General features: G+C 48.6%; 1 protein-coding gene across 1 annotated transcript in view; it reads left to right on the top strand.

Moving 5' to 3' along the window:
- Window positions 1-3,387: 3,387 nt before the first annotated feature.
- The window catches only part of LIPA (lipase A, lysosomal acid type), a 30,935-nt gene continuing 7,177 nt past the window's right edge, over window positions 3,388-27,145 (top strand). Inside the window, exons 1-6 of the mRNA XM_080822471.1 lie at window positions 3,388-3,523; window positions 6,808-6,919; window positions 8,764-8,881; window positions 22,218-22,416; window positions 23,494-23,603; window positions 25,125-25,261. Of these exons, the coding sequence (XP_080678597.1) occupies window positions 6,815-6,919; window positions 8,764-8,881; window positions 22,218-22,416; window positions 23,494-23,603; window positions 25,125-25,261 (669 nt within the window). The 5' untranslated portion in view covers window positions 3,388-3,523; window positions 6,808-6,814. The remainder of the gene's footprint in view (window positions 3,524-6,807; window positions 6,920-8,763; window positions 8,882-22,217; window positions 22,417-23,493; window positions 23,604-25,124; window positions 25,262-27,145) is intronic.

Below are 27,145 nucleotides of genomic sequence, written 5' to 3'. Positions count from 1 at the left end.
CATTGAGGTATATTATTCACACACCAAACAATTCAGTCATTCGCAGTGTGCAATTAAATGCCTTTCATTTTATCCACAGAGTTGTGCAATGAATACCACAATTTGTAACCCTTCCATCAGGGCAAAAAGTAACCCACAACCTTTAGTGCTCAACTCACATTGTCCCAACCTCACCTCGCTCCCATCCACAGGCAGCCACTAATCTACTTTCAGTCTGTATAGATTTGCGTATTCTGGACGTTTCATGTCCATGGAATTATTTCCCTTTATTTTTTTGTGACTGGCTTTTATCACTTAGCATGTGTTCAAGGCTTGTTCGTGTTGTAGCACGCATCAGTCCTTCATTTGTCTTTAATTATGCAGTAATATTCACGACACAGACATACTGCATTTTATTTATTCATTTGTCAACTCACATCGAGCTGTCTCTGCTTTTCAGGTCTTACGAATAATAACGCTGTGGACATTTGTGTACGAGTTGTTTTATGTGAATGTGAATTTTCATTTCTCTTGGGTGTATACACTGGAGGGGAGGTGCCGGGCCATATGGCAACTGTATGTTTCACCTTTTGAAGAACCGCAGACTGTCATCTAAAGCAGCTGTACCATCTCACGTCCCCCTACCCCCCACTCCCACTCCCTGGCCCCTGGGTTCCCTTCGTGTCCCAACATTCTCATCCACATGTGCTAATATCCGCCCGTTTTTTTACCATCACCTTTGGGCATATGAAATGGAATCTCATTACGGTTATAAAGTGCTATTTGAAGGATAGATTTTTTTTTTTTATTTTGAAGAAGTCATTTGTTAATTGTTTTTTCTTTCATGGGTTGCACTTTTTATGTTCTATTTAAGAAATCCTTTTGGCAAATCTAGTATTTTCTCTTATTTCCACTCCCCCCCACCCCCAGGAAAGTCCTATAGTTTTAGCTTTCAGATGCATGTCTATCGATGGTCCATTTTGAGTTAATTTTTGCATAATGTCGAAGTTTACCATTTTGCATATAGCTAGCCAATCGCCCCAGCTCCGTTTGTTAAAAAGATTATTCTTTCCCCAAGGCATTGTCTTGTGAAAATCAACTGGCGGTCTATTTTCAAAGACTACTTTGAAGTAGTCTTACTTACGGATAATTTTGCTTCATGCTAAGGCAATAACATCCTTGTGAGTCTTCTACCTCGTGCCTTTTATCTAACAAGGTTTTTCCATTCTGGCCTCTGCCACTTGAACTATTCCCAATCCTGTGTAAACTTGGGAGATTTTCCCATTTGTTCCTTTCAGGTGTTTTTTCTCCTGGTCTAGTATAGTTTTGTCATATGCAAACTCCAGTTACTTCTCAGTGCCAGACTTGAGGGGAACCCTTGGCAGACCCCGAGAGCTCTTTCTCTCTCTGCAACTCTTTCTACCTCACTCCTCTGCCCTGCAAACTCGATTGCCTTAGCCTTCATGAATTCTCATCTGAGTCCACTCAGAGAAACTGCTAGATTAAAAAAAAAAAAAGATTTTATTTATTCATTTGAGAAAGAGAGAAAGAGAATGCCTGAGCAGAGGGAAGGGACAGAGGAAGAAGCAAATTCCCAGCCAAGCTGGGAGCCTGATGTGGGGTTGGAGCACAGGACCCTGGTCTCATGACCTGAGCCGAAGGCAGATGCCCAACCGACTGAGCCACCTAGGTGTCAGGAAACTGCTGGATTTTTTTTACCTATGTTCCCCTCTCCCTGAACTGCAGCCTTGAAATTCTCCCCAGGCTGTTATCTGGGGCAACTGCACGGCTCCCTTTATTTAGTTTCCTCTGTGTGCGTTCTTTGTTTCTTATGCTTTCTTTCTAGGAGACTTTACCCAGTCTTGGGGCTTTAAACTCTATCTCTGTCTCCAGGCTGGGATTTGACTTTGAACACTAGCTGTGTACGTGCCAGCACTGATCTTTGCCATTTTGTCTCTAGATCCATTCCCTGCCCATCCGCTGCTTCGTGTCGTCGAGGGTGTAGGGGTCTGGGCCCTGTAGCCTGCATTTCTTAGGCTCCTCTGTCAGCCAGCGTCAGGTTGCATTTGACCCAGAGGAGGTACTGGTGGGACCCTGGAGGGCAGGAGGCAGGAAAGGCCACAACATGTCTAATCCTCCTCTCTTGGCCTTGGAAGCGTCTCTGGAAGAGGCTGCTCAACACAACACAACCACCTCTGGTGTCTGGTGAGCCTCTCTTCCCCTACCACCACCTCCGCTCTTCCTGCCGTTGCTGGTCTCTTTGGGGCTTGCCTAAATCCTATTTGGCTTCCCAACTATTCTGCCACCTGTGTAAGCATTTGCTCTGTTTGGAATACAGTGGGTTCTGTCTGCTGACAGGGCCTTAGCTGAGACAGGTCTCTAATGAGTATCTCAAAATAAACACATCTAAAACCAACTCTTGATTCTCCTCCCAAGCTGCTCTTCTTGGTGCTTTCTTCATTTGAATTCGAGTATTTGTCTTCACCTCCACTGCTCTCACTGCCCCATTCTAAGCCATCATTAACTCTCACTTGGACTATTGCAGTAGACTTCCAACTTGTCTCCCTGCTTCCCTAGTTGATCCTAGCAGTTGGAGTGATCTTTCTAAACTGTAAACCAGAGAATGTTGCCTTTCTGTTGAAAACCTTTCACCAGCTTCTTGGTCAGAAGAAGAAGCAAAGTCTGTACAATTGCCCCTCCAAAGCACCCAAGTACCTCTAGGATTTCATGTCCTAGTACTCTCCACCATCACATTCTGTTCTAGTGACACCAACTTCACTGGTCTTCCTAAAACCTACCAGGACATTCCTGCTTTGGGGCCTTTGCACATGCTATTTTCTCACCCCAGAATGGTCTTTCTCCAGTATCCACGTGGTTCTCAATCAGCTTCCTGTTTGTGTTCGGTTCTCACTTCATCAGAGTCCTTTTCTGATTCCCTCGCTCATAACACAACACCCTCCCTCACTGTCCCTTTACTGTTTCATTGTTCTTCACAGCACTTTCTACAACTTTATGTTATATATTTGTTCATGGTGTGTCTGTTCCCACTGGAATGTAAGCAGGAGAACAGGGACATTGGTTGGCTGCTATACCCCTAGTCTCTTATTACTGGACATTTTAGAAATAAAAATAAAATGTATATCAAGATCGCTTTGCATCAGGCACAACGCTAAGCGCTTTATACGGAACACACAATTTCTTTTCACTTACAGAGCCCAGAGCTCTATGCCAGGTGCAGAGGGTGCGGACCATGCGGGGGAAAGCCTCAGCAACCCCGAGCAAGTGCCGCTGGGGATCAGCTCTGCGGGGAGAGGGAGTCTCTGCCCCGCTGGGGCCCGCCCACGGCGCATGCTCCGTGGCGGCGCTGGGTCGGGCGGGGTCTCGGCGACACTTCCCGGCGGCCAGCAGTGCCGATTGGCTGCGCGCGCAACCTGAGCCGGGAGGGGGCACCTGCCCCGCCTCCGACGGTCCCCGCCCCTTCAGGTGTCTAGCTTAACTAGCGGGCACTGCGGCTCCGGACAGTGGCCCGGGAGGACCGGTGCGGGTGAGTGTCGCCGGGCTGCGCCGCTGGGTGCGGGTGCAACAGCTCAGGCCTCCGCGCCCCCCCAACCCCCCACGCCCGAGCCTCTGCGGCCGGGCGGGACCCCCTGCTCTTGGCTCCTGACGGAACCCGCCTGGAGCACCTGCGGGCGCCTCTTCAGCGGGCCCCGTGGTCCAGGTTTCGCGGGGCGCCCCGAAGTTGCCCTTCGTTCCGTGGGAGCCCTCCGATTTCCTGCACGGGAGCGGTCGCCGATCCGCGAAGCCCCCCAGAGCCCTCGGATCGCGGTGACCACCGGGACTCCTGATTCCCAGCTACCTTCTTCCCCTGGTTAAGCTCCCCCTTACCCGTTGGCCCTTTGCTTCCCATGCTCGACCTGGGTGAGGCTCAGCTTCGCGAAACAAGGCTTTAACGGTATTGCGCCGGCACGCCGCAGGAGTTACGATAGGTCGGAAGCACTGCCGGGTGTCTGGAGCGTAGGAGAGTTTAATGGGAGCCGAAATTATTGTTGGTGGTGTCGACACTGTCATTACTAGGAAGCAAAATGGGAGGCTGCTTTGGGGCTTTGCTTTTCTTCAACCGCCCAACTTTTGGACTGACCCCTGTCTCATTTTTCAAAATCTGTCCCGTGCATCTCCTAGGTGCGGGGCCCCTCTAGAGGTCCTAAGGATGCAAAGTTGAGTCAGACTCCCACCCTGCCCTCGGGCTGGGGCAAAAGGAGGGCTGCCGAGCACTTTCTTGCATTGTTACACTGTAGAGAGAACTGAGCTAGAAGTTGCTAAGAGAGCCCAGAAAAACATAGATTCCAGCCTGGAACGGGGCTTTTTCTCTGTGTATACTTCTCAGTCATCGTCCTTCCGAGAATCACTTGACTAGTTGGTTGGAAGGAAACATGAACAGGGTAATATGCGGGTAAGGATCTTCTGCTACTACCGTCTTGGAGCTTCTCTGCAGACAGCTGGTCCAGGTTCTGTGGGATGGGTACCCAGTGGGAAGCATCTGCTGCCAGAAGATTCTTTGTTTTAAATTGTGGGCACCACCTTTCTTTTCCCCCTTTCGATCCACTCCCTGTTTCCTAGTGAGAAAGGACTCTGGGGAGATTGAATTATGATAAAAGGCAGCCTGGGAGTATACCGCCCTCCCCAACCACCACGGAGAAATAAAAGCTTGTGAGTAAAGGCCAGGGGAGCTCGCTTTGACAGTGAAGGTCAAAGTTACATTCCTTTCTGCCTAGATGTTCAGGCTTCCTCATGGCTTTGGAGAAGCCCAAAGGACTTGCACTGGCAGAATTCACTATGGTAATTTCCTGAGAACCTATCTCTTAAGATTTGTGGAGTACTCAATTAGGCCCAAGTCTGAAGAGCAGCCGTATTGTATTGACATACAAGAACAAGACTTATTTTAAATGAACATTTGTATAAATTTTGATGTCTGTATACTCCCACGAAACCATCGATACATTCAGTATAGTGAACCTATCACTCTCAAAAGATTCTTTGTGCATACTCCCTTGTAATCCTTTCCTCTTGCTCTTTTTCTTAGGCAGCCTGAGATCTGCTTTCCATCCATAGAGATTAGGTTGCATTTTCCAGAGTATTATATAAATGGAATCATACGTTTTATTCTTTTTTCGGGGGGGGGGGTCTGGCTTTCATTCACCGTAATTATTTTGATATTCATCCATGTTATTGTGTGTTGATTCCTCTTTATTACTGAGATATATATATATGTGTGTGTGTGTGTGTGTGTGTGTGTGTGTATCTCCATTTACCCATTTGGGGTATTCAGGTTTTCCCGGTTTTTGTTTATTACACACAAATCTGTTATAAACATTTTTACACAAGTCTTTGTATAGGTATACATGCATGCATCTTTTTTTAAGTGATTATATTTTTTAAGAATGCAGGATGCCTGGGCTGTAGCTCCAGTCTTGCCTCTAACCATCCAGATTCCTTGGGAGACTCACTTCGCTTTGCCTTTAACATTCAGCCCCAGGGTCTGTGCTGTGCTGTGATAATGCACATCACTGGTGGAAACTAGATCATCTTTGTTGGTGGTTGGAGGGTCTCAGAAAGGGAAGTGGGTGGTCTTCTATCCTGTTTCTCTTTCAGGCTCTCTTTCACTCTTTTCCTTGGATGACATATTTATTTTATTTGTTTTATTTATTTAAAAACATTTATTATTACTCTTTTTTAACTGAAGTACAGCTGATACATGTTATGTTAGTTTCAAGTGTGCAACATAGTGGTTCAATGTCTTTGTGTATTATCTTGTCTTCCCCACAAGTGTAGCTACCCTCTGTTCCAACACCATTGACTCTATTCCCTGTGCTGTGCCTTTCATCCCTGTGACTTACTCATTCCGTAACTGGAAGCCTGTACCTCCCACTCCTCTTCACCCATTTTGCCCTTTCCCCTACGCGCTTCCCTCTGGCAGCCATCAGTTGTCTGTATTTATGGGTTTGTTTCTGCTTTTTGTTTGTTTATTCATTTTTAAATTTTTTATTATTTTTTATTTTTAAAAAATATTTTATTTATTTATTTGACAGAGAGAGAGAGAGAGAGAGATCACAAGTAGGCAGAGAGGCAGGCAGAGAGAGAAAGGGAAGCAGGATCCCTGCAGAGCAGAGAGTCCGATGAGGGGCTCGATCCCAGGACCCTGAGATCATGACCTGAGCAGAAGGCAGAGGCTTAACCCACTGAGCCACCCAGGCGCCCCTGTTTATTCATTTTTTAGATCGCACATACATATGGAATCATATGGTATTTATCTTCTCAGTCTGGCTTACTTAGTCTAATGTTTAGGTGACAAATATGATTTGATGTGTATCTGGACAAGAACAGAAATAGACAGTGGGAGACAAGAACTAATACTCCGCTGAAAAATGAGAACTTAAAATGTTTAAATCGCAGTGAGAGGGGAAAAGGTGGGAGGCTCACAGGCTCTGGAATTTTGTGGATCTTCCTCTCTTTTTCAGGCTATTGTCTTCTAAGTCCTCTTCTCCATTTTTTCTCCAGAACAGTTTGGTGAACCGCATGGTGAGAGGGTGAATGCGTATGCTGGGCTCCAAAGGTCACATGATTACTGGTGGTGGCAAGTGGGGGCGTTTCCTAGTAAAAAAATAACTTTTTTTCTTTGTTTCCGATGTGGCTGGAGTCCTCTGTTTCCTATTTGCCTTTGACCTGAGGTTTACTTGCCCTAAACCTGGTTCCTTTTTATGGGAGCTTTCATCTGCCAACATCATCTGTGTAGTGAAATTCAGATAGATAACACTAGGCTATTTTCTACAGAAGGAAAATGCAGCTCCTGGGATTGGTGGTCTGTTTGGTCCTTGGGACCCTGCATTCCGAGGTGTCTGGAGACAGTCTGGCAGCTCTGGATCCAGAGATAAATATGAATGTGGTAAGTTTCTCAAAGTCTCAAGGATGCTTTTGAAATGCTTCTGTGATGGGGCGCCTGGGTGACTCAGTGGGTTGAGCCTCTGCCTTTGGCTCTGGTCATGATCTCAGGGTCCTGGGATCGAGCCCCGCATTGGGCTCTCTACTCAGCAGGGTGCCTGCTTCCCGACCGTTCTCTCTGCCTACTTGTGATCTGTCTCTGTGAGATAAATAAATAAAATCTTTAAAATGCTTATGTGACAGATGTCGAGGATCTTTTGCCATTCTGTTATGTGGGCTACATGAAACCACAAACTAATCTCTTTATATAGTATTGCACTTTTCACGTTCTCTGAATCTTAGATTCAGTTTGCTTACTTTCCCCCAGGTAATGTGTATTTTACGAACTGCATTTAACTGTTAAAACTACATATTTCTTAATGCAGGAAAAGAAAATTTTATAAGTTCATTTCATTTTTAAGTTAACTGAATTTGTTGAAAGAACGATAAAAATGTAGCAAGACTTGCCAAGAGTGTTACTACCAACTGCTGCTTTTATAATACCTTGAACAAGGAGTGTGATAGCAATGTCCAGGGAACACGGTTCAATACAAAAACCAAAATAATCTGAAAAAAATTTTTGTTGGAACCAATAAGCAATATAATTTGCTGAGTAATTGACACATTTCAAAGTTACTGATCGTAAGTAAACAATAAAGCCAGGAAATACCTCGTTTAGGCACAGAATATCAGGAAAATGCAAATGACTAAAGAAAGTAACTATTTTTTAAAATGATTACTTCTTTTAGAGAGAGAGTGAGAGAGTGAGCATGGTGGGAAGGAGCACAGGGAGAGGGAGAGAAAGAATCTTAAGCAGATTCCACGCCCCGTGAAGAGCTGGATGCCGGCCTCGATCTCCCCACCCTGAGATCATGACCTGAGCTGAAATCAAGAGGTGGACGCTTAACCGACTGAGCACCCAGATGCCCCCAAAATAGCTACTTTGAAGCAGATGATGGCAGTGACCCCACTGAAGAATCAAGGCCCTCTTAGAGGCAGATAAATCCATAGTGAGTCAAGAGAATATAATCAGGGTCTTAAGGTCAAGGTTTACTTCTCGTCCCCAATTTTTTTCTTTTATTCCTCCCCCTCCTTTGAAGTTTTTTTTTTTTTTTTTTTTTGCTATAAGAATGATACAATTAAATTCTTTCAAATACTTGTGCTAGAGAGGATAGTGAGCACTCACTTACATTAAATCTAGATAATCGAATTCTCCATATCCCACCGAGCTCCTGATTAACCCTTGCTCCTTGGACTGGAGAAGTGATTTTGATCAAACTTTCCTGTTTCTCATGTCTTCTCGTTCTTCAGCTCTACCTTGCTATTGTGCATTCTATTAGCGTCCTCTGTTAGCATTCGCTTATTTGTTCATTGATGAAAACGGATTAGTGCTACGCTCTGTTTCCCAGGACAGGACCTCTTAAAATGAAGATAGTGGTAGATCGTGATATTAGCTGGCATATTTAGAAAAGAAAGAAAGAAAGAAGTGTGTTTATTTGTGAAGCCAGAATGGAAACAGAGAGGCCCAAAGCAGTGGTGAAATGAGACACATTTGGTGTAGAACATGCTCGAATGTCGAAACCGAGGGTAAACACATGCCTGTCAGTGGAACAGACCGATAAAAGAGGTGGGGGGATTTATTCTTGGGTGGAACGTGCTGCTTGACAGAGCACCCTAACATTTCAGTAACAACTTTTCTTAAAGCCTGGAGAATGTCTGCTGACATCTTGTCTTCTCCTTTGCCTGCTAATGTGGGAAGAACTTGTCCCATCCTGTCCAGAGATTTTCCAATGTTCTTTCTCTCCGTAGACTGAAGTTATTGCTTACTGGGGTTTCCCTAGTGAGGAGCACTTCGTCGAGACAGAAGACGGATATATTCTTTGCCTTCACCGCATCCCTCATGGGAGGACGAACAATTCTGCCAAAGGTATGGGTGTTTCTGCGGTGCGGCAGGAGCACTTGGAGAAGTACTGGCGTGGCTGGAATTTGGCTGGTTTTCATGTCCTGTGACCAGGTTGAGATTTAACCTGGAAACACTGAAATGGTGTTATTTTTTAGGCCAAAGTACTTGAAGCATCACACGTACACAAGGCCTATAAAAATACTACTTGGAAAGAACTAAGGACGAGTCGTCTTAGTTCAGATTTTGCTTAAGGATTCAAAGGTCAGTTTTATTTGAGGATATGCTGAAATCTCTGCTTTCTTTGTTATAAGGAAGCATCTTATTCCTGAAATGTTTTGAGCATTAAGGAGATAGCTTTTGCTTGTTGAAAATTAATTGATTGAATAGGCAAGGTATTCACATGGTTCAAAACTTTAAAGGAAATAAAAAGCCGTACGGTGAAATCCTTCCCTCCCGTCTCGCTGTTCACCTCCCCGGCTCTGTGTGCATCCTTCCAAAATCTCTTGAATTTCTTAGCTCTAAAAAAACCTCTTTAGAAACAAATATAAACATAGCAATTCTTTTCGCCTGCTTCCGTTTTAATGCAAAAGCTGGAGTATAATGCATATCCTTTTGTTCACTGAATTTTTTACTTAATATTTTGGAGATCTTTCCATACAGTACATAGAAGACTTCACCGTTCAGTTCTGCAGACACGGGGCGTTCTGTCGCACAGTTGTACTGTGACTTATTTAACAGAGGTCCTAGGGATGGGCATTTGGGCTGTTTATAGTTTTCTGGTAGAAGACAGATCTTGCTGCTGAAAATAACCTTGTATGGGTACAAGTTTGTTTATAAGATCCACTTCCAGAAATGGAATTTTTGAGTCAGAGGATGTTGTACACATTTGTGATTTTGATAGATATTGGTAAATTGCTTTCCATGTGGTCTTGCTCTAGTAGTTGCTCTCGCCTCACTAGCAATATATGAAAGTTTGTAAAGCTTTGGAGATATGCATTTATCTTCCCATAGCAAAACTGCAGTTTCCAGTTCAGATTAATGAATTTCTAGACAGACTACTTGAAATTGTTAAACATATGTCTGAATAAGGATCTCATCCCCATTCAATCATCTCTTCAGACTTACCTTATTCTTTACCATTTGCTCTTTCTGGAGCTTTTCCTTGGAAAATTGAGATGGAGATGAAGGAAATTTGATGACGAGCTGTTCTTCGACTAACATTTTATGTGAGCAGAAGGGCCTTTTGGCCTCAATTTCTTCTCTAATTATTATTCAAAGCAAACTAAAAGCCCACGTTAACATGAGCTTTGTAACATTATTCTTTTTTTTCTTTCTTTCTTTTTTTTTTAAGATTTTATTTATTTATTTGACAGACAGAGATCACAAGTAGACAGAGAGGCAGGCAGAGAGAGGGGGAGGCAGGCTCCCTGCTGAGCAGAGAGCCCGACACGGGACTTGATCCCAGGAACCTGAGATCATGACCTGAGCTGAAGGCAGAGGCTTAACCCACTGAGCCACCCAGGGGCCCCTATTCTTTTTTTTCTTAATATAATCTGCTTTGTCTATTTTTTTTCCCATAAATCCTGACTAAAAGAAGGCATTTCATAATGCTGAAGTAGCTGAGATAGCCAGTGCTCTTCTTGAAATTTCCTTCCTCATTCTTGAGATGTTTATGGTTTACACATTTGTTATTAAGCTCCTTCTTGAGTGTTGTAAAAATGAGTAGTGAGCTGTAGTGAGGGCTTCTATCTTTTTTTCCTACTCAAACACACAAAATGTATACTTTATTCCAGTGTGAACATCTGATCTTCCCCTTTTTTTTTAGTAAACTCTTTGATTTCAGATTCCATATATAGAAGAATATGTACAGATGTCATTTCTCTTAAAAGTGGTTCGTTGGCTCATAGAATTAGTAATGTGAGTCACTGTTAAAAGAAGCCCTGGTTGTGTTCCCTCTCTTGCTGTGTCTCTCTCTGTCAAATAAATACATAAAATCTTTAAAAAAAAATGAAGTTTGGTAAAAACATGCTTAGAGAACACCACTCCCACCCCAGTCCCCAGGCTTCTCTCTCTCAACGGTTAGAGCAGAGGATGCCACCTGCCAAACGTACGTGGGGACAAACGTCCGTTCTCCTGCAGGGGAAGCACTGTGCTCCCCAAGGTGGGGGAAGTGAGCACAAGTCTGGACGTGCTCCTGGTGGCAGGAAGGAACCAAGAGAGCTCAACGTGAGATCTGCCTCCGCGGCTAGGGACTCGCGAGTGATTTTGCCTCTATGTGCCTTGGGTTCTTCACCTGTAGAAAGATTGATTGGCTGGGATGATCCCCAAGGTCCCTTTTAGTCTTGTTCCCTCTGGTTCCATGGTTTCTAGTCCCTACTCTGTTGTTGTCATTGGCAGGCGTGCACGCAGCAGGGTGGGGGATAGCCTTGGTCTCCAGAATGCGGAGCACAGGCGGAAAGCTCTCTGAACCTGGTGGCAACGAGAGGTCCCCACCTGCTCCCTGTGCCCTGCAGAGGTCTCCTTGTCAGTGCTGTTACTTTGGCTCACAGAAGCCAAACAGACAAAAAGAATTCCTAAGAGTCCTTGACACCCAACGTGGAACTCATCCTCTCATTCATGCTGCTCCTCCCCTGACTTCCTCCTTTCTTAAGAACACTGTAGTCCTCCCAGTGATCCCGCCCTGGACGCTGCAGAATCGGTCTTTGCCTCGGGGCCTCGAGCAGCGGTCAGCTCCTCTCTCGGCCGCCCCGTCCGCCTCATGTGTCACGCGGCTCCAGTGCCTCTCTGCGTGCTCGCTCGGCTGGGCCACCGCCCGCCTTACACTCTCGTAACCATTTCACCGGATGCCAGGAGTCAGCTCACGATCCCAGAGAGGAGGTTTCAGCCGCTTTCATTTTGGAGGCTCGCCGTGTATCAGAAAAAGGAAAACTTTCAACACAGGTCGATGAAAATTGTTTGTCCTTTAAGACACTAATGCTTTTGCTACACCCACATATAATGCTCTGCATCTCTGCTGGTTACAGGGCATTGCGGGGTACCTTGAACCATTTCCTCATTTACTGGGGAGACAGTGAAACCATCCCTCTAACCCATTTTCAGTAGTTTTCTCCATTTCTGTGCTCTCTGGCCATGCGGCGCAACCTGAGTTGAAGCTGTGGGGTAGTGTCTTAGCGGCTGTCGCCCTGGTCCTCGGAGCGTACTGAGCACCTCACTTACAGATCACCGTTGGCCTTTATGGTCCCAGGGTTTGGCCACGTGGTTCCTCCTCCTGCCCCCGGTCTCATCCGTCTTCTGTAGTTTTGCAGGACGAAGCTTCCTCGAGCCCAGAGGTCATTATAGGGTAGGACCACTCAGCCATCCTCAGGGCCCTCACACACGAAGTGACTTTCCTTTCCTGAACCTTCTGTTTCTCCGTTGTCTGGACTGTTCACACCACAGAACCCCGAGGCTGCCGTGGGGATGGGCAGAGACCTCTGAGCTCCCGCACCCCGGTGATGACAGTTACGTCTGCAGTGTCTGTGTCTACTCGTGGAGGAGGAGACCTTAGGCCTGTCGGTGGCCAGCCGGGTTGACTCGTTAGCGAAGGAACCTTCATCACTGATTGGCTGTCCGGATTTAAGCTGGCACGTCAGCCCAGCTACAAGTACCTGAAGTCGTGTCTGCTGTAGGAGTGAGTCTCAAAGAGCGAGCCTCGGGCACTCCGAAATCCGAGCGAGGCGTTCCCGCTCTGCAGAGCCGCCTGGGCTTCGGCGGATGACAGCTGCCTCTCGGATGCCGCTTACCCTGCCCCCCGTCTTCGTTTCTATCCCTTCATAAAAACCATTCTTTCCCTCCCTCCAGGCCCAGCTTAACTGGCAGCTCTCCTGGATTGCTTGAGCAGGAAGGAGACGTTGCTCCTCTGAACTCCCCGGCTCCTCACTAACACCGCTCTGGACGTGCTTTCCTTCTTCTGCCTTGGGAGGGTCTCACTTCTGTCCTTCTTCCTCTCAGTCTTAGTCATCCACGTGTCCCTCAACACAGTTGGCAGCACCGTGCCCTCTGCCTGGCTAGGCTGACTGAGAGAGTTCAGAATCGGGGTTCTTAATGGCATGAAAGCAAGCACCGTCTCTCGAGCGAAATGGCACGAAACCCTGTGCACACACATGTATTCCCTACGTGTGTAGAGCGTGTACGGATCCGGTAAAGGATACGCTGATTTAGACAATCATTTGCCTGTCTGGTCAGACCCCTGCCAACTGGTGAGCTTGGAACACCTCTTCAGAAAGCTCTTAGCGGCCCGTGGAAGCTGTGTGTGTGCTTCTCGGGGTTACGCCAACGTCTGTCAAGTGATGAGTTACCCCTGCGCTGCACTGACTCCAAAAGGGAATTGAAATTCGGAAATTCATCCTCAATAGGGAAGTGGTTCTCTTTTCACGTGCTCAGCCTTATTCCAGAAAGTCATGGGATGTTAGCAGCACTAAAAGGATCGCAAGGCCCTGTGTGAGCCGGGGGTTCAGAGAGTTTGCATTTTTAACGAACCTTCTTGTGGATTCCAAGGTAGAATCCTTGGGTTCTGGGGCCTGTGTGCTAAATGAACACCCTCATTGTACTGGGTGAGAGAGAAAGACGTTGGCTTTAAGGCAAAGAATAGTAGCCCAGCCAGTCTAACTCCAGAGACAGTGTTCTTTGGACTAGAGGATGCGACCTTATGTAACAAATATTGAGCAAGTTGATCCCCTGATAATTAGATTTTTATTTTATTTAAGTAAAACAAGGAAATGCATACTGTCTTGCCTAAAATAGAACAGTGACTACAACAAGGCAGACTTCTTGCCTAACTGGGAAATGCATTGTTCATAAAGAAATCATCAAAGCATCTACAGTGGGTTATTTGTATCGTATTGTGTATATACATACATACACACATGCACATACGACACATACGATGTCTGATAGGATCTATGGTAGGTATCTGATGGCCTAATGAGTGAAATGGTGTTCTGGGACACGAATGATCATCTTCAGGCAGTTTGAACTTCACCTTGCAAAGACGCCCCAGAGACGGTTTGCCCCTGGAGCTTTTTAGGTCATAACTGAAAATTCACAGTCTGGCTTGTAAATTAGATCTTTGGACAGAAAGGCCATTGACTTGTATTCTCCTTTGATTGTTTCAGGATTTTCTGATTATTTCTGGATTCTCTGTTCTTCTCTTCTATGCAGTGCCTGAAGGAACCGTCTCTCTGAGTCAATACTGTGTCCCAGCAGACTTCCCAGAGCCCTGGGTGGGCCCGCATGTAATTCCTTGCCTCCCAGCAGCACTGGCCAGATGTAGGGTCATTACTGGGTGTCCTGGCTTGTGGACTCTGACCGACTGAACTCCCATATAGCTGTGCTTGGCTCTGATGGCTCGCCAGGTAGTGGACTCTTTGCCTCCTGGGGCGGCATGAGCCAGTGAGACCTCCACCTGTGTGTGCGGGTTGGGGCAGGAGCAGAGAGTCAGGCTGGAAGGGAAGAGAGTGTCCTCTTAGCACTCTGCTCTCCTGCACCCTCCCCTCTTCCTCCAGTTCTCGATCCCCACCCTCCTCAGCCTCCTGGTCACTTCTTCAGGGAGCCCTCCCCAGCCACTCATTCTCTTGGCTCCCTGGGTGTCTCCTTCCCAGCAGCAAGGGTGGGAAGACCATAGGTTATGACAGATTATGTAGGTGACGGTGTGCGTGATTTCCACCTTTACTAGACTGGAAGCTCTTTGAGGCCGAAGTGGCTTCTGATGTTTGATTATCACTGCGGCCGAGGCTTTGGTGTCTCTGAGAGCTCCTCTGGGGCTGGGCCCTCCTGGGATGCGGCGGAGCAGGGCACCCATGGCCGAGCCATGCTGGTGGAAGGCTCGGTCCTGCTAGCTCACAGCCAGCCGCAGGTGCAGGTGGGGGCATCCCGCACTGGGCGTGGAATCTGAGACCGGACCCCTTGTGTGTGTGCAGATGGTGAGGGAGCGTGTCGGCATCCCCAGCCTGGGGGTTAAGTTCCCGCTCTACTACCGTAACTAGGTGTGTGACCTTGGCAGTTTACTTAGTTCACGTCTTCATCTCCTAACCAGGAAGAATAACACTTATTTCATGGGGTCCTATGAAAATTAGGGGCAATGAGGCCCATAAAACATCTTGTGTGGTACACCTGAAGCTCTAGTTTCTGTTTTTAATGGAAAAAAAAAAGACATCTGCCAGTCGTCTCCTTTGTCTGCTTCCTCAGTAGCGAGCACCCCCGACAGGGAAGGTGTGATCGTGGAGTGTTTATATCCCCCTGAATTCCTGTGTTGAACCCTAGTGCCGATGTGGTGTTCAGAGGTGGGGCGTCTGGGAAGTGACTGGGTGAACGGGATTCGTGCCCTTCTAGGAAAGAGACCCCAGGGAGCTCCCCTGCCCCTTCTGTGAGGACACAGTGAAGAGACAACTGTCTGAGCCAGGAGGGGGTCCCCAGAAGACACCAGACCAGCCAGCGCCTCTGTCTCGGACTTCGCAGCCTCCAGAAGCATGGATGGGATTTCTCTTGTTCAGAAGCCGTGCGGCTTGTGGTTTTCCGTCGTAGCAGCCCAGATGCGTGGACACGGAATGTAGTCTGCACCGTAAGAAAAGGAGAAAGATGTCTGTGTCAGGATTTGTGGGCTGTGCACAGACGGCGCCGAAGGGGGAGGGAGCGAGAGAGAAGTGACTGTGTCTGGGGCTCAGAGTCCCCGTGTCTGGCCACTGCCTCGTGGCGCACGTGCGTCTCTGGGCCCCTCCGTTCCTTCAGCCCACGGAGCGTTCGGATGTAGAGCTGGGTAATTCCCCGGCATCTGGCCGACGGTGAGGCTGCGTGAACGCGAGGTACCACAGCGCGAAGCCCCTCAGAGGCAGGCGGTGGCCGTGGCGAGGGACAGGCAGAGCCCAAAGGCAGCTTCGTGTGCACCTGCGTTTGGTTCCCGGCACCACGGCGTGCCGACCGTGTGCGCGCTGGGGTGAGAGCTTCTCTCTGGGCCTCCGAGTCTCCATCTGTCAGGTGGGGGGAGAGGGTCAGAGGCCCGGTGCCCTCTGAGTACACAGTAGGCTAATAAGGCGGCACCCCGGAGAGCGCTAACGGTGTATGTGGGGTGCGCTTTCTTTCTTTGCTTCACCGATTCCTTCGCGATGGCATTAATTCCACAGTTTCCCTGAGCCAGCGGCACATGCCGGACTCTGCATGGGGTGCTGGGGATGCTGCCGGGGCTCGCTTGGCCCGGATCTCTGGCCTCACGTTGTTCCGTGACCACGGAGGCTGTGGCTGGTAGTGGGGAGATCGGCGTGGTTCTGCAGCCTGCCCTGAGATCCAAGCACGGTCGTGTCCCCTCCTGCAGAGGGTCGCCCCTCTTCAGCAGGGCGACCTCGGAATGTGAGCGATCAGGCTTTCTGAGCGCTTCCTGGGGTGGGGCCTTGGTGGTGAAGTGAGTTCGCACACACCTCTATCCCTGTTACAGGTGAGGAGACTAGGGCTGTAGGGCGTGGTGAGCTTGCCGGTGCTAAGGCAGTGGGCTCAGGACGGGGCTCCTACCCACGCGGCCCTGGGGACGCTGGCGGTGCCCCAATAAAGCCACCGTGTGGGAGGTGCCCTGTGTAGGTAACCTGTGCATTGGCTTCTGTCTCGGAAATTCCTGGCAATACCTGCTTTGGAGATGAGCTCCTCCTCCTCATTCTCTCCAGCGACTCTAAGCGTTTTGACCAAGATGTCCCACTACTGTTTGCTGATCGTGCTTGTGGCTGTGTTTGGAGGCCGACGCCTCAAACCAGCATTAAGGGCAGGAATTCACTCCGTCGTCCCTTGCTTTGGATAAGCGGAGGTCTGCTCTTCATAATCCTGGAGAAGGAGCTCTGCAACAACCTCCAGGAGCCTGTCCCATGTCAGCCAGGGATCTCCGGGTCTGGCCTCTCTCTGGCTGCGCGTGGGCTGCCTCAGAAGAACTGACGGAGCCTGCCGAGAATACATCCTTGCCGGCTCTGCCCCTGGAGTTCCTGGTCCCCCGGGTCGGGAGCTGGGCCAGAAATGTGTGTGGTGTTGAAGTGCTCCGGGTGATTCTGACAGGCAACCAGTTCTAGGGAAGGGTGCTTGGCTTGCTTTGAAGTGCCTGGGTTCACACAGAATACTTGTAAGCAAACCTCTTTCCCCTGCCACGTTATTCTATAATGACATGGGTGTTTTTTGGAGTAGGGGTTAAAGCGGGGACTTTGGAATGAGAAGAGCTTGGGTGAGTGTGTAGGTCACTTAAGCGCCTGCTCCCTGCAGGCATCGGGGGTGGGTGTTTGCATCTCTGCTGCGACAGCATAATCCATGTGGAACACAGCACCAGATCCGTGATCGGGAGCCGTTGCGGCAAATACCGGTCATCCCTGAAATTAACCCGGTTCCAGAAGGCCGGCTGCGGTCTAGTGTGAGTAGTTGGTGAAGGGTCAGAAGTTTCTGGTGACCTGAATCCTGTCTCAGGGATGGTTGGCACCGGCCTTGGACTTTGGGCTTGTGCACGGTTGGGGGCCGACTTTGCTGGGTCAGAAGCTCGCTCCAGTTGTCCAGTCCCGTGGATGGTTGCAGGGGATCTGAAACCAGGGGCGATTCTGACCCTGCATTCCTCCGTGCGACACGGCGGCGGTGTGTGTACACTGTAAGCATGTCCTCGTGGCCCCTCTGTCTCTAATCTGCCGTGGTACAGGAGCAGGAGTAGGGGGCCCATAGGTGACTCGTAGCCTACCTTCTAGGCTATTATGGAAGGTTTTAGGTCATGCAGGCTCCTTCCAAAGCAGCAAGGAGCCCGGCCTCTCTCTTCCTTAGGCCCGAAGACATACTCCACCTGTCTGTTCTGGTTCGGGGTTGCGGGCTATATGGAGATTCCTTAGCCATACTGTGGCTCAAAACACCACAGCTCTATCTTCTTACAGTTCTGGAGGTCAGAGGTCCTGAGACAAAGACACTGGTAGGGCTGCATTCCCTCTGGAGGTTCTAGGGGAAATTCTGTTTTCTTGCTTTTCCCAGCATCCTGAAGCTGCCCACATGCCTTGGCTTCTGACCCCGTGCCCCACCTTCAAAGCCAGCAGCAAAGCATCTTCCACTAATTTCTCTCTCTTGCCCTCTCTTGTTCTCTCTGGCTCTCCTGGCTCCCACTTAGAAGGACCCCTGCTAATCCAGGCCCGCCAGCTAATCCAGGGTGCTCGCTCCGTCTCACAATCTTTAATCACATCTGCAAAGCCCCTTTTACGATGTAAGCTGATACAGGCACAGGTTCTGGGAATTAGGATGTGGACACTTCTGGAGGTCCAGTGTTTAGCCCACCACCCAGCTGTTTGGTGATAATGCATGCAAGGTGCTTGGCATGGCGCCTAACACAGTGTGCACTTAGTATGCTCCTGCTGTAACCGTGATTACGTTAATCTTGGCTAAGGGATGCCCTTGATTGTATCTTTCTTCACAGTGCTTGTGTTCTGATAATATTTTATGACCTTTGTGTATTTATTATGATTATGAGCGGCTGTTATTCGTTGACCTTTACTGTGTATCAGCTGTGGCACGATTCCTGCTTTGGAAAGTAGCACTTAGACTTTAAGAGGTTGAGTAAATTCTACAAGAGTTCACAACTAGTGAGAACCAAGGTTTGTTTTACGCCAACACCCTGACCTTGGTGACCTCCTTTGTTGTCCCTGTACTTCTTGGACTCAGCTGATTTCACCCCGTTGGAGCACAGTGGACGCCTGTCCACACAGCGCCCTGGTGGAGAAGGCCAGGAGAGGCAGGAGGCAGGAGGGCCTTTCCCACGCACAGTCTACTTCCTCCTGCGAGACTGTGGGCTCAGCACATCTGTTTTCAGAGCCTGAAATCCCCTCCTCGCTTCCACCCATATTTGGACCAAGTCACACAGCACACTCCTCGCACCGGCTCTGTGCTGTTGAGGTGACCTTTGGCCCTCTCTGGGCTGATGGGCTTCTAGGCCCATTCCTCAGCCCCCGGCTCTCCCAGAGCTAGGCTGGGACCAACAGGCCAGCTCGGGGCACAGCCAAGGAGCTGACCCTTGTCCCATTGTGTGTGTTTGTCACTCAGACGAAGCAGGCTGCAGGTGCTGGAGTGTGTGGCCTGGACCAGGGCTTGGGCACCCTCCCTGAACCGGGGAGGCTGGCTACCGCATCCCCGTCTCCTTCTCTGTGCCTCCATCCACCCGAGATTACTTTCTTCTGAGCACCCAGTCCAGCTGCCTCCCAGATAAGTTTCCCTCTTCAACCTGTCGTCCTCCAGGGGCCTCTGTATGCTACAGAATTACTTCTCTCTTGGTAACCTTCTTTTTATGACAAAGCGGACCCTGGCATCAGACATCCCCGGTTCGAATCCCGTCTCCCCCTTTTAGCAGCTCTCGCTCAACCTTGGGTAGAGTACTTGACTTCTTTAGGCCGCCGTGCCCTGTTCTGTTTTCGGCGTGGTACCTGAGAGCGTACGAGTGCACAGTAATGGCAAGTTACTCCTTCAGTCTGCTTCTCTCAGCAAGGTGAGGAGAAATCCAATATAACTAATTCACTGAAAGATGGGGATGGCGGTAGGACTGAGACTCCCAGAGAGAAACTTCTTTTCCAGCAAGTGCTTAAGTCCTTGCCTGGTAGCGGGAAGGGAAGGAATGTGATACCTTCCTTTCTTCGCCCTGGTGGGAGCAGGGGAGGGAAGCCACAGGCGTGTGGGCAGGCCTGTCCGCAGGGCCCTGTCTTCTCTGGGTGTCCTTCTGCAGTCGCCGATCGTCAGAGGGAAGGCACTAGCGTTCTCGCGCCACTTTGCCAGCCCAGGCCGGGCTTTGTTAATGTTTTGTCCGTCTGATGGAATCGTGGCTGCTCGAAGCCCAGTGGGGCACTTTGGTTCTAGAAGGAAAGGAAGCTGGCCCAGGCTAGAAGGGTGTGGTCTGCACAGGGTTCCTCATGTCTCCAGGTCAGACAATGTACCTGACCTTTACCAGTGGTCCCCGAGCCCGCATGGTGTCTGGCTGCTGCAGGGGGCTGTCGGTGTGTGCTCTGGGGTCCTGTCCAGCTGCGCCCTGGGCAGTCTGTTGTGCCCGAATGTGGCCAGAGGGTTGCCTTGATCGGCCTGTCTTGCTGGTCTTTCGAGACCAAGTCTTATTCCTCCTGGCACGGCCCCAAAGCACCTTTGAGGAGAGACAGTGTCTTACTGCGCCGAGGGGGTTCTGAACAACACCGTGGGGCTCCCCGGTGCCCTTCCCATGGCAGTGCCCAGTTACCCTGAGCCATCATGCTTCTAGTCACTGTCCCCACAGGACAGCCCGGCTGAGGAGCCCCCATTCCTTAAAACACATCTCGTGAACTACGATTTCACAACGAATTAATTTCAGTCTTTGTTACTGCATCACTGAAGTGTACTTGAACTTTCTATGATGACTCTTATCCCCCCACTGGATTACGGTCTTCGCTGAGCCAGCCTCAGATGCCGTGGGTCCCACAGGGCCTCGTCTGAGGAACTCTCTCACCAGGTGATCCTTGTCACGTAGCACCAGAATGAGTACTGAGGACAACGATGTGCTCGCCAAGCTGCCCCAGTCTTGATTGATTTTGCTCTCTATTCTCTCTCCCCTGGGGAAGTGGCAGACGTGGCCCTGGCTGTGCAGAGGCTGCTGGATGTCATTACAAAATCACGAGTCGTTTGGACCTTTGCCTGGCAGCCTGTCCTGCTGCTCTACAGATGCGGGGAGCAGCGTCCACATGGCATGACCGCGGGGTGGTATTCACGCCATGAAGTGTTTGGACGAGGCCTCCTGGGGTTGTCGGGAGCGCCCACGGGCTTCGGAGGGACAGTCCCTTGAAAAGCAATCCATTGGTTACCAAATCCATTGTAGGACATAAACAGGAGGCAACATGGGTCGGTTCACTTCCCATCTGTCCGGATGGATCTTTCTTCCCATTTCTCAGTGGTACTTCTACACCCCTTCTTGATTGTCCACCTCATCACCATCCAGCTGTTGTCTAGAGTAGTCTGTTGCTTTGTGCTTTGCTTTTTTTCCCCTTCCAGGCTGGGTTTTGAACTTTTCTGGGCTGCCACAGGCCTTGTTGTTGTAGATGGCTGAATTATTGCAGTGAATTATTTGACCACTCAGCAGTCAGCTTCCCCAGCCCCCAGCGTCTCCCTGTCCTAACTGACGGGCAGAGAGGAAAGGGAGCTCTTACTTTGTGATCCGTGTATCTGTCCCTTCATTACGTCATTTATTTCTGTTGACAGTTACTGATGGAACAGAGACTCAGCTGGCTGGGTGACGATAACGAGCTAATGTTTATTGAGCTCTCACTGTGTATCAGGCACTTGGCTAAGAACTTTTTGTGTCATATCTCCTAGCTCGTTACTCCTTATAAAGTGCGCGTGACATTTCCCTAATACAGGGGATGACGTCAGTCTCGGGGGGTGTTGAAGTGTTTTGCACATGTCCAAAGTTGGAGAGGACAGGTTCAAACCAGCTGTGTCTGTCTCTAACACTCGTGGTCAGTCTAACAGCTCTGTGACAGGGAATTGGTTTCCTCCTGTGTGTGTTCTGGGCCGTGTCCCCAGTGCTGGGAACGCCTGGCACACAGTTGGTGTTTAGTAAATTCTTGTTGAACGAATGACTAAATGGTCTTAACATGATATAAACAGCCAGAGGTCATGTCTCTGACCTCTGGTCAAGAGTCTCTGGCTCCCAACTCTTTGTTTTTCTACTACATCACTGTATAGATGAGTAGAAAAATAAAAAATAAATAAAAGAATATATATGTAAATAAAAGAATATGTGTATATATATTTATGAATTTGTATATAATCTTTTCTTAAAAGATTTTTTTTTTATTGAGAGAGCGAATGAGAGAGTGAGCTTGAGTTGGGGGGGAGGGGCAGAGGGACAGGGAGAAGCAGACTCTCGGCCGAGCAGGGAGCCGGTGGCAAGACTGACTCCAGGACCCTGAGATCATGACCTGAGCCGAAGGCAGACGCTTACCCAACTGAGCCACCCAAGCGCCCCTGTATATAATCTTTTCCTGTCTTTTGATTTATTTCGTTAGGATACATGGTAAGAAATGTAATTACTGGAACAAATAAATTATAGAAACATTTCATCAGGACTTAAGAATATAGTAACAGTTTTCTATGGTTAAGTCGATGCGTCTGGTTATTAGTTATGCAGAATGGTCTGTTTTTGCTACTACTTTGCCAGCACTGTTTAGAAAGATACTGTTGACTGATGTTATATGGGAGTACATTGCTACCTCGACATTTTTATTTCTTTTTATCTCACTATGTACTTTGCGATCTTTTATGAATTACCTGCTCAGCAAGATCTCACTTACAGCGAGGTGCTGCAAACATGACTGTTTTCCAGGTCTGAAGCCAGTGGTGTTCCTGCAGCACGGCTTCCTGGGAGACTCTAGCAACTGGATCACAAACCTGCCCAACAGCAGCCTGGGCTTCATTCTGGCAGACGCTGGTTTTGACGTGTGGATGGGGAACAGCAGAGGGAACACCTGGTCCAGGAAACACAAGACTCTTTCGGCTTCCCAGAATGAATTCTGGGCTTTCAGGTGCGTTTGAATTGATGGTGACCAGGTCTGTTTCCTTAGCACCCTTAACACAGACACATCCGGGGTGGGGGCAGATCGATGGGCAACTCAAGATTGTAGGAGAGGAGAAGCTGATGGCTCTCGGAAGGTTTTAAACCTGGTGAGAAATTTAGTAAATCACAGTCGGGTAAATTATTAGCAAATAATTGCATTTTAAGAATCCGATTCATTTATGGATTTTTAGTTATTTTGGCATTCCAGGTCGTGTGGGACCGGCTGGGTAAATCGTGTCCTAGAGCCTTCTTCCTTCCTCCATCAACACGCAGTTTTGTGTTTCCAGAAACTGTCCTCTCCTCTCTGTTGCTTCTGGCTCTGCCTGTTACTCCCCGAATGACCTTGTACTTGTTGCACAAGCCTTCTGTGTGTCAGTATTCTTTTTTGTAAAATGGGACGAATAAACACCTATCTCATGAGGTCAGTGGGAGAATCAGAAGCAAGGGCGCAGGGAGAGAGCCTGGCGCGTTGCACGCGGTGGTAACAGTCTGCTTGCCGTGTCTCCTGATGACAAGCAGCTCCTGTGCGTGGGTCCAGGGCGGGGTCTTGGTCCCTGGTATTAGAGAAGGTCAGAGATGTGGACTCCTTCAGGCTTGTTTACGAACCGTAAAACCACAGCTTCCCTAAGGACAGGGTATGCAAGAACAGGAGCTTTTCCCAAAGGCATGTGCGACGACATGTGTGTTGTCCCACCATTTGTAATAGTGAAGGTTCGAAACTACCAAGTCCCGTCAGCACTGAATGGACAGACGGAGTGCTGTGTATTTACATGATGAATGGCCAGTGGCCACACAACAGTGTGGGTATAGCCTACGGTTGGACCTCACTTATGGAAACGTTCGAGAATGGGTAAAACTAACTGATGCTTTTAAAGAGGATGGTGGTGAGGGGTCTGCACAGTCCTGTTAATGTCTCCTGTGCTTAGTGCTGCTTTCCCCGCTGGGCTCCTCTTTTGGGCACTCGTCCCACCGCACCCTTCCCGTTTACGTACGGTTGTGTTTGTGTGCGACGTCTTAATGAAAGCCCTCCTTTTGTGGATTCCAGTTATGATGAAATGGCAAATTATGACCTACCAGCTTCGATTAACTTCATTCTGAATAAAACTGGCCAAGAACAAGTGTATTATGTGGGTCACTCTCAAGGCACCACGATAGGTACGTATGTGATAAAGACTAGAGCTTGACAGAATGTGTTAGTACAGAGTCTGCCTCTGTTCTTAGAAGTGGAATGTAAAAAAATAATGTTAGTTTGCATAGAGGTGTTTGTTGTTTGTTTTGATGCTGAGCAGAAATACTGAATAGGGAAGGGCAGGGAATTTGGGGTAATATTTCACATTCTCTGGAAATTCAGACTTTTGTATCAATGGCTGGATGAGGTGTATGGTTCTCTTGACACAGAAGGAATTGATGGGAGCCACAACCTAGTACGAATTTTCCTGGTTTATCTGTGGGGATGTGAGAGGCTAGAAAACAAGGGGGTTCTAAGTGCAGAGACTTTTAAACAGAAAATAAGAAAATACACTGACTTTTAAGGGGAATCAGACTAACTGCAAACATGCCATGTTATGCTTCATTTCTAAATAGTTGCTAAAAGTCGTATGCATTTTTTATTTGTACTGATTATAAAAGGAAAGTGTGTTCATTGTATACAAAAATAAAAAAATTTGGGGGGCGCCTGGGTGGCTCAGTCGGCTAGGCGTCTAGCTCAGCTCAGGTCTTGATCTCAGGGTTGTGAGTTCAAGCCCTGTGTTGGGCTCCATGCTCGGTGTGGCGCCTACTTAAAAAAATTTTTCAGCAAAGTTTAAAGAAAATAAAAATTGCCTGTAATTCTAGCAAATAAGAGTTCCACTGATTAGGCCTAGGGACCTGTCCCATAATTTATTTAATTCCTTCTTTTAGTATGTGCTAAGATTAGTATCTGTGTTTCTTTCACACAACTTCCATACATTCCTAAAAGCACAATCAGTCAGTGAAAGGTAGGTGTGCTCTTAAGCGTCCTAACGAGTTTGGTTCAATGTCCATACCCCCACTGCCTCGGAACACTTAGCCAGTTTGAGAGGCTACAGACAGAAGGCAACACCCATGGGTGTACCTTCCTTATGAGTGGAGTTAAGCATTTTTCTTCATTTATAATCCTTGTCCCATGACTTGTCTACTTGTGGCCTTTGCCCCATTGCGTTCTACAGGGCCACTCTGGGGCCAAGTTCAAGGCAAGGAGTGACCCAAGAGGAAGCTAAAAAATATTTTAGCGCTAGAGCATTCTCAGTGTGTAAGTCCCTTTTGAGTCATTGGCGACTGATCTGAATGCCTCTGAAGTTGTTCCTGGGGATGGGGGGAAGGGTGATGGGGCTGGGTGGGCAGCCCCCTCAGGGAGAGCCTTTCCTTCGCTCAGCTAACATGACTAAGGGAACAGGGACAGCTTCTGGCTCTTTTCCAGTGCACATGTAGGTTGAAGATTGAATCGAGCACTTAACAAGTACTTGATTAAACAAGTAGTTTAATCACACTCAGTGCACACAAAGTTCAGAGGCCCCGGCGTGAGTGTTCTGTCTCCTGGTGGTGGGGACGTTGCTTGCATGGTCCTCAGGCTGCCACTAGAGAGCATAACGCACGCCCGCCTTCCCTGAGAAAGTCCTACAGGATGGAATTCCTATTATCTTCCTTTTGTTCCCACAGGTTTTATAGCATTTTCACAGATTCCCGAGCTGGCCGAGAAGGTTAAAATGTTTTTTGCCTTGGCTCCTGTGGCTTCAGTCAAGTTCTCTACGAGCCCACTAGTTAAATTAGGAGAATTGCCAGAATTTCTCTTGAAGGTACTTGGACTCCCCCCACCCCTCTCTTGCCCCACAAACTTCCTTTTCAGATCTGAAGAATTGGCCTCTAGAGGGTTCTTCCTCCTTTGTGGCTCACTATTGATGGAATGGTGGGGCTGCTTTCCCCCAGGGTGTCTTTTCCCCCTTCACCCCTACTTCCAGGTCCTGGGGAGTCAGGGAAGGTGTATCACTAATTCTACAAGAGAGACCACCTTCTCCTTGTTAACTTGTCAGCACTCTCCACCCATCACGCAAAGGGAGCACTAGGAAGTCCGGGAGAAGGTAGCTTCGACTCCTGGAGTTGCCCTTTCTGGCACACAGTGGGCCCGAGGGTGGGAGCAGGCAGGAGACGGGGGAGGGAGGGCGTGCTGTTCTCACATGCCCGACCCTGGCCGCAATGAGGGCCATCGGAAGACACCGTTCCTATTACATTTCATAATGTGGCCCCTAACACAAGCCGGTGACCTCATTGAGACTCAACCCTAGAACGGTGTAACCCCCAAGCTCTGTTCAAGGAGGAAGAAGTTTTTAGGAGGACGAGTTGAGAACCAGCTGAGGCCAGATGGTCCGTCATGCACGCACTATCTGTGTTTGATGTACGGTACATTGATATGCACTCATGAAATCCCATACAGGAACATAAGCATTTCGGCCGTTTAAGAGATGTTTACAGGGAATACAGACCATCCTGTGACCTCAGTATCTGACCCTCCCATAAGGTGGGTTCTCCACACCAGGGACCAGACACACAGATGAGATGTGGCCCTCTCTGACCGAGCTTACCTTTAATGCCTCGGGTCATAGAAGCTTCAGCTTTCATTATAAACCATTCAGAGATTGCAAGTCACGTCCCCTTCCATTAGCAGGGTCGCTCTCACTCCTTCCTCAAAGCTGAGCACAGTGCTCAGGGGGGGTCTTTTCCTACAGACCTTGCGTGTGAATTTAAACATGTTGTTCTGCAGATGACCTTTTCCAGGCTGGGAGAGCTATCACGTTACTGCATAAAACACCGTCACATTCTAGATGGCCGTGTAGCAAGCACTCCATTAATTGGCGACCACCACTTCCCGAGGGCGTTGCTCCTTCACCCTTGCCGTGTCCCTGTGCCCTTCCTCCCGAAGACCTGCATGGCTGTGTCATAGGAGGGTTTCTGATGTAATTTAATCCTTGGAGATCGTGATCTAGTAGCCATGTAGATACAGACCCCCCCCGAACTCCCCACCTTGGAGATGGTGGCTCACTGAATCTGGAGAGGGGACCAGCATCTGCGTTTTCACAAAGCACCCCACCGGATCCTAGTGTCAACAAAACAGACTGGTCTTTGGGAGTCACTGTCCCCGATGATGGTGTTTTCTAATATCCTAGGACAGTGACAGAGGGAAAAAGTAAATGCTTCTAAAACCTTTGAATTAGCTGCTCTGGGAAATCCACGTGGCCTCCACAAAAGCTTAGCGCCCTCACTCTCGGAATACAAAGATTATAAATTAGAAAGGCATCAAGATTGATCTCAGCGGGCCTGTAAGTGCGTAAGGTGAATTTTACTTTTCCTTCACGTACGTGTCCTGCTCGCATGGAATTCCCAGGAGAGTGCGCCATAGTGGCATTCGGGTCGCTGTTCGGAAGCTCAAGGTCAACTTCACGTCCGTGGTCAGTCAGGAGGAAAGGGTGGCTTATTGCCCTATAATTCGGTGATGCAGTGTCCTCTTGTTTTTAGGAGAGAACCTCACAAATGTCTGCCTTTTATCATGTGTGACCGTTACCTAGACTCAAAGCCAGGAGTTTTAAATACTGATGCCTTTTCCCACAGTATGACCCTCTCTGCACTCGATGTTCCTCAGTTCTGCCCAGCTACCCATCCTGTGATTAGTTAGGAGAAGACATTTA

Source organism: Martes martes (assembly GCF_963455335.1).
Source record: "Martes martes genome assembly, chromosome: 14".
Taxonomy (NCBI): domain Eukaryota; kingdom Metazoa; phylum Chordata; class Mammalia; order Carnivora; family Mustelidae; genus Martes; species Martes martes.
The sequence above is the reverse complement of the archived record's forward strand: the minus strand, read 5'-3'. Positions and strand labels throughout refer to the sequence as shown.